This window comes from Coturnix japonica, chromosome 2 (genome assembly GCF_054131305.1).
Source record: "Coturnix japonica strain WE chromosome 2, WE-NBRP24, whole genome shotgun sequence".
Taxonomy (NCBI): Eukaryota; Metazoa; Chordata; class Aves; order Galliformes; family Phasianidae; genus Coturnix; species Coturnix japonica.
Genome location: NC_140664.1, coordinates 100,291,397 through 100,305,020, shown reverse-complemented (window position 1 = coordinate 100,305,020; position 13,624 = coordinate 100,291,397). Strand labels below are relative to the sequence as shown.

The 13,624-nt window shown below is 40.2% G+C and overlaps 1 protein-coding gene across 1 annotated transcript; it reads right to left on the bottom strand.

Moving 5' to 3' along the window:
• Positions 1-954: 954 nt before the first annotated feature.
• Positions 955-13,624, bottom strand: LOC107309327 (C-C chemokine receptor type 5-like). The gene is made up of 4 exons (XM_085538242.1): positions 13,503-13,624; positions 7,799-7,890; positions 3,601-3,791; positions 955-3,319 (listed from the first exon to the last, which is right to left on the bottom strand). Exon 4 carries the CDS (start codon positions 3,306-3,308, stop codon positions 2,241-2,243), a length of 1,068 nt encoding a protein of 355 aa, XP_085394368.1. The 5' UTR covers positions 3,309-3,319; positions 3,601-3,791; positions 7,799-7,890; positions 13,503-13,624; the 3' UTR covers positions 955-2,240.

Genomic DNA, 13,624 nt, shown 5'->3' with positions numbered 1-13,624 from the left:
ACGCTGCAAAGAATTGGGGCTCTTCTTGTTACATACCTCTCAGAAAACCTTGTCAGTGCACACTTGCACATTTGTTTTCTTGCTCTTTGCTCGTGCAAAGTAATTCTTCAAGGAGAAAGTTACTGCTGTTACTGCATGTAGCTTCCTGTCTCTTTAAAAAAGGAATGCAAATGTTTGTCTTTCTATACCGAAATTACCCAATTTCTGCTTATAGTGGTGGTAGTAATTGCTGCATGTGTCTTAAAAAAAAACCAACTTCTGAAAGTGTAGTATGGCTTTATGTTCCCCATGTGGAAGTAGTCCAAAAGTAGTGCTTAATGTGACAAAACACAATAACCAGTGGCCTGATAAGCAAATATTTCCCTATTTCACTTCCTGCTTTCAAAAGCACTTGGCAACGTAACATTTCTTTGAGACTCTTTGAACTATTTATTTGTAAAACTTATTTTAAAGACAGGCTTTCCAGAGCACCTGGGAAACAGATGTTACCCAACTGGATAAAAACAGCCATTAAAATATTCACTTTTATATTCCTATCTCCAGAGTTGTCCAAAACCAAAAGTATTAGGGGAAATGATATAAGTGCTATACAAACATGATCTAAAACAATGTGTATTGTGACAAAAGTATGAACTTAATTACCTGAGTACCCCCTTTATTTCACGCTTTCTGTGTTCAGGCTCTCTGAAAGATCTGAACTTTAAGGGAAAGCCCAGTTATAGTTGAGCATCAGCCTTGCTAAATATGGAAGAATTATGGAAGCTTTTGCTTTGAATAAAACTCCCACAAAGCAGGAAGAAAAAAAACCACAGTAATTGCCCCCAAATTATGCCTTCTTCAGAAGCAAGAGACATGCTATATGTTTTTGGCTCTGTGGATGAGTCCTTTTACTCTGTGTGTGTGTTTGTTGTGAAAAATGTCTATAGCGTATTCTTATCTTCAAAAAGATCTGGGTCAAACATTTTCACACCTTTAATGCTGTGGTGTTTTTGCAGCCATTACAGTTGCATTAGTTACACATTTTAAAGTTGTTATTTTACATAGACTAGAAAAATGGCAAACAAAATCACTGCACTAAGAAGCCAAAGGAGCCCTATTGACAGCAGGACAAGGGGAAATGGTTTTAATTTGAAAGAGGGAAGATTTAGGCTGGATGTTAGGGGGAAGTTCTTTACTAGGAGAGTAGTGAGGTCCTAGAACAGGCTACCCAGAGAGGTTGTGGATGCCCCGTCCCTAGAGGTGTTCAAGGCCAGGTTAGATGGGGCCCTGGGCAACCTGATCTAGTAAACATGGAAGTTTGGTGGCCCTGCCAGGCAGGGAGGTTGGAACTTCATGATCCTTGAGGTCCCTTCCAACCTGGGACATTATGTGATTCTGTGATTTTGTGATTATCTGCTCTTGATCTAACCTGGTTAAAGTTCTGTCTATAGTACTTTATTTTTAAAATATTCTAAACACATTGATTTACTGATCAATGATTGACCATTGTATTTGTTGTTAATACAAGTAGTATATAAAACCACAGTTTATTAAAAGAGCATTCTGAAATATCAAGCCCTTGATTAACTGAGATGGCAACACTTAGTAGCTCAGACTGTTGTTAGATTATTAGAAGTAAGATCTGAAAGGCTGGTAGTCCTTTCACATACACACAGGAAAATATACCTTGGAATACTGGAGTCTTTTCAAAATTCATAGTTTTCCCCTGACAATTGTATAAGTTTTTCATCACAAACCTCAGTAATTTACTGTTACTTACAGAGTTACACAACCAGGCTAATAAAAGATGGGACTGAGATGGAGTTTAAATGAATGAAATATCTTGTGTAAAATACGCTGAAGAGATGTTTCCAAAGAAGCGATACCATTTTCTAATCTCCAGTTCACTTCAAAAGATCAGTTTGTAAATCCGCTAGGTTAGACTCTCAGCTTAGGTATGTTTGTGGTCTCCATAGCACATAACTATGCTTCTACATACACATACACACACAAAAAAAGCTTTTTTTTCCCCATTTTTTTTGGCCACAGAATCCTATGTTCCCATATCTGCATAGCTAATTTGATACATCCATTACATTTATGTACAAATAAAAGCTTTGGTGGGTATGTGCGCCATGACCTTTCGCAGATGCACTACAGCATCCAGAAGAGATTCTCCAGGCTTTTGTCTTAGACTTGAATTCAGAAAAGTCAATTCCAGTTGTTGTCTCTTTGTTTTGCTTTGTTTTGTAAGGCACAGCTTACAGCGCAGCAGAAACTTCTTGCTCTCCAGTAGACTGTGTGTAGGTGGAACTAGCCCGTTCGGGTGTGTCGGCATAGAAAACCGGACAGTATTTAGAGAAGTGGGATGCAATCTGCTTTCGGAAAAAGCTACGAAGATACTTCCTAAACTTTTCTCCAGCAAAGGCATAAATCACAGGATTGATGCAGCAGTGGATCATTGAAATTGTTTCTGTCACTTGGGTTGCTTTGTGCAGTTGGCCACTGATTTCACAACTATTGATGGAAAATGAATCTTGGAAGTCACGCAAGAGAATACAAATGTTATACGGTGCCCAGAAAAAAAAGTATACAATCATGATGATAAAAATAAGCCTGACGGCTTTGTTTTTCTTCTCATTCCTACATTGTAGCAATGTCCTTATGATTTGCGTGTAGCTGCAGATCATAATTATCATAGGAATAACAAGTCCTAGGATGTTCATCTTCAAGGCCAGGAATTGCTTCCATTCATCTCTCTGCTCCTGTGGATAATGAGCACTGCATGTATACCGGGTATTTTCCTGTTGAGATTTGTGAAATACTATCCCAGGAACAGAGGCAAAAATAGCAACAGCCCATGTGACAAGGCTGGTGAGGATGCCGTAGGTGACTGTCCGAGCTTTTAAAGCAAACACTGCGTGAACTATGGCCAGATACCTGTCTATGGTCAGCAGGATTATGAAGAAGATGCCGCTGTAGAAGCCAAGGAGGTAGATACCTGAGAGAATCCGGCACAGCGCATCTCCAAAAATCCAGTCGTGAGCAGCATAATAAGCCCAGAATGGAAGAGAAAATATAAACAGCAAATCAGAAATGGCCAGATTGAGCAGGTAGATGTCGGTCATACTCTTTAACCTCTTGTATTTTACAAGGATAAGGACTACGAGAATGTTGCCTATGAAGCCAAATATCACCACCAAAGAGTAAAGCGGTGGCAGAAAATTTGCTGCAAAGTTCTTTTCCTCAGCTCCCGTGCATGGTGCTGAATCACCATAGTCAATCGTTGTCACATCCATGTCGCCCAAGTCAGTGGTATAGTTCTCCATTGTGTGCTGATCTGCAAAGGAAGAGAAGAGTGGTCAACTGCAGGGAACTCCAAGCTTGGCAGGGAGAGGAATGAAACACAGCAATGGGTCCTGGCCTCATTGTGCCAACCTGTGCTGCAGCCCTCACCCAAGGAGGTCCGGGCAGCATGAAGACTTTGCAGTGCCTGCAAAGTCACACTGCCGTGGGTAGAACATAAATGCCATTTGTGGCTGCACAGGAGCCTCAGTGCTGCTAGGTACCATCTCTGGCAGTGTAGAAATGACCCTTCCACAAGGCACTGACTGCACCCACCTGCTGAAGCTACTGTTGGTGAGCAGCAAGTCAGTAGCGTTGGTCTGGGTTCCAATGGCAAAGGCAGTGTCCTCTTCAGAGTCTGGTCAGGCAGGGGCCATGGACATGGACTGGTCTTAGGTAACTCTGCAATAAAAACTGTGTGCGGCCCTGTCTTGTGGGTGCTGTGCTGGACACGTTCAGCTGATGACCTGCAGGGAGAATTGCAATAGGAAGAACAGGTAGGCAAACACCTATTCAAACGGCATAAAGGATTTCATTTGCTATCAGTTTGGCCTGTAATACATGTATCTAATATGACATCATCCTGACAAGTGAATAACCTCCACTGGGCTCGGGATTAAAGAAGTTTTGATTGCTTTTTTCCATTGATCAGAGATTACTCAGTTGCTCCAAAGTTTATATTAGTGTTTGAGATAACACCTAGATGAACAGTTCATATGGCTGTTATTGTGAGGGCGCACTAAAAATTCTGGATGTATACCTGTTGTTTGCATATCTTTCTTCATCCTGTTCTTGTTCCTGTTTCTAGTGAGATGACATAGAAACTGAGGCAGTGCAAGGGCTGCCCCAATACTCTGTCCCTCTGATTTTGTTTGGAGAGTTGTGGAAGGGGCTGGACTCCCTGGACAAGAAATGGTGCCATCTTACAGGGTTAGTGGTGCAGCTCCTGCATCTGGATCTACATCTGGCAATCTCTGGGTCCTACTGGGGATTTGGAACAGGGAAGTGTGTGGTGCCAGGAAGTCAAAGGGAGAGTCAAAGGGGAGACGTCCATACTACCCACAAGGACTAAGAGACTGCCAGATGAATGCCCAGATGCAGACACATAACTTTGTGTAATTTGGTCTCTGAGAAGTGTCTTTGCACAGGTTCCCGGAGAAATCTACAGAACTTCTGCACATCTGTGAGAAGCAGGGAAGAGGACTTTGTGACAGGTGTCAGAGGGACAAAATGACAGGTATCAGTGCTTCCCAGTCACTTGGTGGGAAGTGAAATCCATGCTTTTGGTAGCCACTGAAATAGAGCTATTTGCTGTTGTGGAAAACGGCTGCTGTTTTTCATCCTGTATCTCAACAACCGCTTTTAAAAAGCATATCATTGTTGTGGCAGAATGATTGCTGTTCTCTTGTCAAGGCAGCAGACTGCTGACAACACACAAAGCTTCAGGTACTGTGAATGCCCCACAGTACCTGAATGTCACTTGCTGCATGACCGCTCAGATAACAGAGCAATGACCACTCCTTTCCTGTTTTGAACCCCACTGTCCTTCAGTGGGAAGATCTGACCCCTGTGGCTGCAGATGTCTTTTGCAGAAACCACACTGTGAAAGTCATTGCTTCTGTTTCTGCACTTGATTTCTGCAAGACTAAATTGAGCTGAAGAAACTCAACTGGTGATTAGAATGACACTGAAGCCATCCACTGATCTCCTTTTTGGTGGAAGCTCTCAGTGATCCACTCTGATTTACAGTATGTGAAATCACTGAGGCATCTCCTTGTGTCTAGACATAATTGTTTGGGTTAAAAGCGTATTTTCTGCTGCAAAAAACAGATCACTGATAAATGCTCATGTTCCTCATCTTAATTTTTGTCTGACTGTGAAATATAACTAATCTTAAACTGGGTCTTGGAGAAGAGTCTGTTCATTAGACCTTCAATCACTTCCCTTTGATCTTTAAAATGAGGATCTGGGTCTCTCCTGAGATCCTGAATTCCTTATTGAGATTATTTTACAGCATAGTGTGGATATAAATCCGCCCCAAAAGAAGGGAGCTTTCTTGGAGCAAAACCTGCACCTTCAAACAAAAGGAGGTGTTGCATTTGCAAAACTTTTTTCAACTCCTTTCCCATTTTATTCCTTGGGCAGACTGTTTTCTCTGTTCCCAGCATACGAATGGTAAGAATGTTCATGTAGAGATATTACTTTGATATGTAGAGTTTGGCAGAATATTTTCTTCTGGAGAACAAGAAATAAGAGGAAATTGGAGAGTTTTAACAAGTTGTGTCTACAGTTTATCTAGATGTAGTTTCCTGGGTAAAAAATAAGAGCTGTCAGAATCCTCAAAGACTGGTTTTCAGGAAGCTCTGGTGACCTCTTTGAAACAGTTTTTTCCACAGCTGTACTTACTACATAGTCATTACAATACTGAGATCATGGTAAAGGAAGCGGCTGTGGCTTAGGTGTATTGACAGTAAGTAAGTTGATTTGAAAGTATTTAAGTGCTTATATTTTTAAATCACTCTCAGCAAGACTTTTAGATAAAAATAAAAATTAAAAATTAAAAAAACAACACAAAAACATCTTCAAAAATGAGTTACTGATCCAAAACATTAACTTCTTTATTTTAAAAGCATGCAAAAACTTGTGCGCTGTGCAAGTATTTAAGATTATCTTCAGCTTTGTTGCATGCCCTGATGGTTCTGCTTATAGCTAAGTATCCCTAGTTGCAATTTCCCAATCAGCTGCACTGTGCACTGAGATTATGGGATGAGGAAACTAATGCAAAACATCCAGCCAGGACCTGTATGTCCTGGGACTGAGACCAGTTTGACGCTCCTTGCTAGTCTGACTAGCAACTGGTGAGAACATCAGTAGTTGCTGAAAATGACTGGATCGTCCTGCTGGGCAGAAGCAAGTGTCTTAAAATTGGGTGTTTAGCTGTGGTGGAAGGGTTTGAAACCACAGCCCAGAAGAACAGTTGCAACCACAAGGCAGGTAGATGGCCACTAAACCACATGTACTGCATCATCAACACTTGTGAGGGTTATTTCTCAGCCTCTTAACTCTGTGTCTTGGTCATTTTGTACTTTCACGATGCTGAATCACAAACAGGGCTAATGAGAAGCAACTGAGTCATAAACACAGAATGGGATTTTATGAGTGTGTAATTGATTGATAGGATTCATGCAAACACTACAAAATGCTACCATGTTCTTACCGCAGCAGTTCCTTTCATGACAGACCCTTCTTTTTGCTAATGATCTTTTCAGTTTATTCCCTCCTCTTTTCTTTCTCTGTCATCTTGGAATGAGAACTCCATCTTCCCTGTATCTTATTCCTTTCAACCTCACTTGCAAAGTGCAGTCTCTCCTCTGGGTGTTTCTTTTTGCTGAGTCCAGTCTTTTTTTAAAAAGCCTTTTTCTGCATAAGTACTTATTGTCCTGAATTGCACATAGTACCCAGCATGTGCTGACAACATAAGCTACATAAGCAAATTTTAGAAAATAGGAAAGCAAACCACCAAGTGTTTTTGTGCTTTATTCTATAGTCTCACTGTGTTAGGAAATGGTGTTGGCCACTGACAAGAATGCTTCACTGAATTAACTGACTGGGCTTGTGTACCCAATTCAGAGATAACTGATTGGGCTTATGTTTCTTGATAGTATAAGAAAAATTAAAATCATTCTGGAAATCTCTGACAATTTCAAGAAGATGTCTGTATTATTTTGAATAGAGCTTAGTTACAGGTGACATTGCTAAAAATTGCAATGTCATAAAAAATTGTGTTGTTCTGGTTGAAATCAGTGGCCATTCTCAAGGAAAGTGCTCTCCATAGTCAAGATGAGCAAACTCATATATCGCTGTTTCATGTTCAGTTTCAGATCAGAGCTCTCTGATTTTAAAGATGCAAAAAAACCCACACTGTTGAAGTGTGCTTCAATTCATTTGCTCAGTGCTTTACAAAGGTAACGATTAAAAAGCGGCAGCAAATGGCAGTAAAATGCTATGCTACACCACAAATAAACAGATTCCTTGAGATAAAGCATTTAAAATTTATCAGATTTTCTATAGTCATTCTGTAAGAGGAATAAGTGCTCTCCACTCAAATAAGTTGCTTTATCTTCACAGTCACAGTTTTAAAGTCCAAATTTCTATCATGGTGCATCATATTCAGAGAAAAATCTTTATCATATTCAGAGAAAAATGTTTATCAAAGACATTTCTTTACATTTCTTATCCCAATCAACCTTTCTTTGTTCACCTGGTTCACCTGCTCAACTCTTCGAGTGGATCTATCATTTAAAAGCAGGGTATTCCTTTTAACTTACCCTGTTCTTTTCCCCAAGGTGCTTTTTTAATGTTAAGTTCTCTAGCAAGATTCCACAAGTATTTTTCCCCTCAGTCATTGGAATACCTGAACAACTACTAAATGCACAGGTGGCAGAAAAGAAGACCAAAAGAAAGGATGACTTACCATAAGGTGCAAGTGGTGTCTTGGATTATTACATCAAGAGTAACGCTGAACCGATTTGTCACTCACTAGAAGAAGGTTGCAAACACCTCTTCCTGCATGAAGAAGGATGTATCAGTTTGAAAACTTCTAGCAAGCAGATCTGTTTTCACTTAAAAAAAAAAAAAAAAAAAGCCAAGGAGCAGTTCTCTTTTTCTCTAAAAATGGGTTATCAGATGTTACTTTTCTAACGCTGCGAGATGTGCAAAGAGATGTTGAAATCTGAGGAGGATCCTCTTAGGAGCTGAAAAGAAGTTTCACAATCCGCAGCTGTACTTATAGAAAAAAGAATTCTGTGACATTGTCTCTTTCTCACTGAACTAAACTCTTTGAGTCGAGAGCAGTTTACCTGATATTCATCCCATTACGTTTCTCAATCATTATGTTTCTTTTATGATATTTAGTCCCTTAACAAAAGGGCAGAAGTTAGCTTACACCTTGGTGCTTTTATATCTGTGGAGTTACCTGCATTTTCTATTGGTCTGCTCTGAGATGCAGAGAATCTTGTATTTTAGCAGAGGTGCTGATTCTGTTTTACTCAAAACTAGTCTTTTGCACCTTTATTTAACTCCTTTTCACAAGGCTCTGCCTATCTCATAAGTTGGGCTATCTTTTAAAACAGTGCTGTTATTTAATGGAATTAAGCTCCAGAAAAGCAGAATAAAATCTGATATCCTTTCAACTTTTTTTTTCCTCATGGCAGATTCCTTTGACTTTTAGATAGGGTTAAACTAAATCTGCACTGTGAGCAGGTTTTAGATCTTTCTTAGACATCAAAGAAACCACACAGGAGGTAGGAAGGTTACAAAGATAGCTATTAAGAGGTAGTGCCTTATTAGTTGTCTGAGAACCCTGAGAGAAAAACCCCAAGTAATTACCAAACAAAGTAGATAGCTGGTACCCCTGCCTCCCCTTGACATCCTCCTCTTTGGAGGGTTCTGGGATAGATTGTACTACCAACCTTGTGAAGACGCTAAAGGGATACGTCTTGCTTTGGATGCTGCCATTCCTTCATGCAAGCCAAGGGAACTGCAGATTCTGAGTTACATCTCAGATTAGGCAGGTAGAGTAAAAAGGAAAAGCTCAACCTGTGTTCCGTGACAAACCCTCTGTGTTAGGGGTCTCATTACTCCATAGGACTGATAGAATTTTGTATTTATTTATTAATTTCCATTCTGAAGTAGCTTTTCTAAGAAGCCCCTTTAGGGTTACTGTCTTAGCATCAAAACTAATGGCTGCTGTAGATTGTGCTAAGATTATATTCATGCTGCCTTACTTGATAGACTATATTAGACCCTCTATTCAGTCGGTGCAAAGAGCTGCTTCTAAAAATGCATTTTTGCCAGCAATTAATAAGAGCATGCATGCTGTACTCATAAAAGTATGCATGGCCACTCAGAAGGTGGCTTGTCTGTCAGGTCGCTGTTGCCGCTACTGAAATATACCTCCCACCACCTCACTGTGCTAACATCCACTGTTTGGTCTCCATAAACATTCAGCAAGCGTTGATGAATGTCAATGGATGCCATTTTTTCCATGCTGAGAAACTGAGTTCCACAACTTTATACAATTGCATGTCAAAAACCATTTTGTCAGACTGCCTCTCTACTGCCATCTGTCACATGGCAATGACACATAACAGAATATTAGTAGAAAGGTTCAATCTCTACTGCCATGCCAACAGCATTCACCTCTGATGTCATGGTGAAATAACATTGGCAGCATTACTTTTCGGGCAGCCTTTATGTATTACTTTCCTCACTGTAATATGGGATCTTGCCAGACTGAGATAGACTTTCAGACTGTAGTCCATAAGCCTGTCCGCTGCCTCGGGCAGCAAAGAAATATCGTAACCACATGCAAACTTTCTTCCTAAGACTCAGCCTCTAGAGGTAAATTCAAGTTTCTTAGCTTGAACTTCTCTTCCTTCCACTGTTATATGTTTTTTCCGATTACTTGCTGACTGATTAAAGGTAGGAGAAATGGAACAGAGAGATAGCCATCTCAGTGTTTGTGTCATAGACGCACGTGGGCATGACTTGTGTGTTCTAAGATGATGTTAGTTATCCGCCTTAAGGGAGATCTCAAATCAAACTTTTTCGATACAGATATACTACTGAACTGCAAGCAGCCACCTATAGAGTGGGAGTGCACATTCACTATGAGTCTGGGGCAGAGATTTGTAGCCACAAAGCAGCCCACACATGTGCACCTACCACAAGGGCACAAGGGCAAGATAACAGTAGGGTGGAACCTCCCTAGTCCTCCATCAGTGGACGTGTACACTGCACTAGAGCATTTGAGATGGTGAATGTGGAATGACTGAAGTCCCCCCCCAAAAAAATATCAACAAAAGAAGGGCAGGCCATGACCTAGAAAGGATTTCACTTCACAGTTTTTGTCTCCTCAGTCGTTTCTCATTATATTAACAGTTTTGCTCGCCCCATGATACTGAAAGTTTTCTACAAGCTTTGGCTGTTGTACTGCCTATATTTTTGATGCAAAAGACTAGCATCAGCCTATGCTTTATTCCTTACATAATCTTTTCAGGTGTATCTTTAGTACTTTACTGAAATTAGAGAAAACCTTGAATTCTTATCATTCTGAAATGAAGTATTGTATCAAATTAATTTTTCAATATATAATTCATAAACAGTCTAAAGAATAACTTTAAAAAACGATTGTAGTGTTTATTTCTGAAGTTTGCAACATTGTCCTCCCTGCTTAGCTCTCCCCACTGAGCACTGCCTATTACAGGTTACATAACCTGCTAGAAACTTGAAAGCCTTTCATGATCTCATATTATATGAACAGAGGAAACTGTCCCAAAGCTGTTTTTGGACATCAAACTTATGACTCTGAAATACACTCTCAAAAATGGTGACAGGCATTTGAACTAACATCAACAACTTAAAACTAAGGTGTAAGCTCATCTTCAGAAATACTTCCCTGATTGAGCAGACTAATTATTGTTATTAACTTGTTTGATTTTGTTGCTTATTGATTTTCTTTCTCATATCTCAGCCATTTGATCAGCAATTGTGTATTTCTTTTACTCTCAGATGGCAGTGAGAGGTGCCCGCCAGCAGAGGGCCTCTGCCGTTCACAGGTGTAGCTGCCGACTGGAAAACTGCTTCTGCCCTGCTGGGCCTTGAAGGTGGATGAGAGGACCCCAAAGAGAGGTTGAACAGCTATGAAACTTGGCAGCCCCAAAACTCTGGGCGCATGCTGGCAGTGAGCACCTGGGCTGTAACCTTCTTATCAGCACCTACAGGATGTGTTCAGTTAGCTCTACACCTGCTACCGATCAGCAGAGCTGCTGGGAAGTCAGATTTAATCAGATCTTGTACGTGTCTTGGTATTTTGTTGTTCCTTGATGATGATAGGACTTTTTTCTTTTCTTCCTTTCCTCTGCCCTGATCTTCTCAGCAGTTTCTGATGGACCCCTGCAGGTCCCAACTTCCTATCCAGCCCAAAGCTCCATCACACCAGACCAAGACTGTCCATCTTCCCACTGCATTTCTTCCTCCCCTGCTGCTTTCAGCCTGCCTCCATCCAGTGTGCATGTGCTGACACTGCAGTATGGCTACTCAAGTAGCACATCAATTATTATGAATCAGATATTCTCAGTTTTGTGGTTTTTTTTTTTTCTCAATCCTCCCACCCAAGAACTCTTAGAAAAAAATGCACTGCATCTTACCATGAGCTCCAGAAGATTTTAAGAATCCTTACCTACAGGTGAACTTCATAGTTTTACCACAAAACTGAAGCTATAATTCAAAATTAAAAGGAATGGCAAGTGGTTTGGCATAGCTTGGGTTGTCAGCTATCGTGACTTTACTTTCAGAGATGACTAGAAGCTACGCTTAGTGATGTGACACTCATCTCCTCCATAAGGACATTTTTGAAATGGTGATGGGTTTTATTGTTCACCTGTGAGGTCAAGCTGATGTATTCTGTGAGTGTGCAGCAATGTGCACTGTCAATTCAATCTTTTCTGTACAGTCACTGGTTATATGATTCATCTTCACAGTCATCAGGCCATCACACTGAGGTATTCAATAACTCAATATATGGCATTTCCACAATTAGATGCCACCATTACTGTGAAGCCTGCAGCATCACTGTGTTTGCTAGGACACACACTAAATGTGCAAATACCAGTGTCACGTACAAATATAATCAAGCACAATTATGGGCACAGATATCTGGAAATGCAGCTAACGGGTTTCATTCAATATATCACAATCTTGTACCACATGATAAAGAAATGAGAAAAAATAAAGATCAAGGTAAGAAGAGCAGATATGTTTCTGATAGATGCAGCATATGATAGTGCATCCTACAGAAGGCTGTAGTTCCATTAAATGCAGATCATCCTTTCCATCCAGAGAGGAGGTCAAATGAAGCCATGTACACAAACCTGATGCATTTCTTTTTCCAAATGTTCTCCCAGTTACAACTAACTTTGCTGCATTTCCAAAATCTGCTTCTAAATCAGGGTAGCATATAAAGGCATCTTATTTCACCAGTAAAATACTTTATCAGTAAATTAAATGCATTTAAATGGAGAGTCTGAATAAAGATATCCAGTTGAAACTATTCAGTACTTTCTTTAGCCTTCTACTTTAGGCTCTCAAGTTCTCATGACTTCTATTTTGATACCGCTGTACAATCACACCATCTAAGAAATGAGAAGAAGTATATCTAATCTTACTCCAAATTATCAACAGGGATCCCTAAAATAAAAAGTAACGGTGTAAAACTGTGACAAGCAGAAAGAAAAAGCCAGCAGAATTCTTGAGGCCAAAGATCCTTACACTTGTGTGGCATAAGCTGAGGAAAAGTGGGGAAAATGTTATGCACCAAGCAAAAACTATTTCCATGGAGTCCATTAAAAAACTCGTTTTACACATTTTGCTAATTACAGGAAATCTGGTTATGAAAAACAAACTCTGAAAGACACAAGCATTCCTAAGCTGGGTTAATGCTGCTTCTTCACATTGTTTATTGGCCGTGAGATCAATGTGTGTTGTTTTTAATTCCCTATTCTTCTGTTTTCTGTTTGTTTTTCTGTTGCGAGACATGCGAGTACATATTTATTCATTGCAGCACATACTAATTCCATTGCCATTGTATTATTCTTATTTAGGCTCTCCTTGTGCTGCCGATATTGAACTAGCAGTGCTTCCTGATGCAGTGAGGAAGAAGAGAGTATTGCTTCCTTCTACTGTTTTTATCCAGGCTTCTGATGCATTCTGCCATGTTTTGCATTTTTACATGAGAGGTATCATAGTGCAGAGAAGCTTACTTTTCAGTCATAGCTATATATTTCTTTCACAAATTATCAGTCAAGAAACCCATGTTTACATACCATTTTAATTCTCACACTTTGCTGTTTCCAGTTGAATTTATAGTGCCAACATTCTAGGTCTAGAGGTGCTGTTTGTAGCTACACTGTGAATCAGAAATAAATACTCCATGGTATGCTTATAGGTCCTGGACCTTAGGTCAGCCAGACTGAGAAAATCCCACACCAAATTTCTTCCCAGTGAAAGCTGAATTGTAGAAAGAATGGAGAGAATCTGCACAGTAACAAGGTATAAGCCAAGAACCAGAAGGTACTTCTGAATGCCAAAGCTTAGCAGTAGTCTGAAATTGTCCATACCTCATGATAGCGTCCCAGTAACTGATGTCCACATGGCTTCTTCCCTTCCACCCACTTAATTTCCACTGGTGTTAGGATGGGTTGTGTTGCTTATCGTTGTATTATCCTACCGGCACGACTTT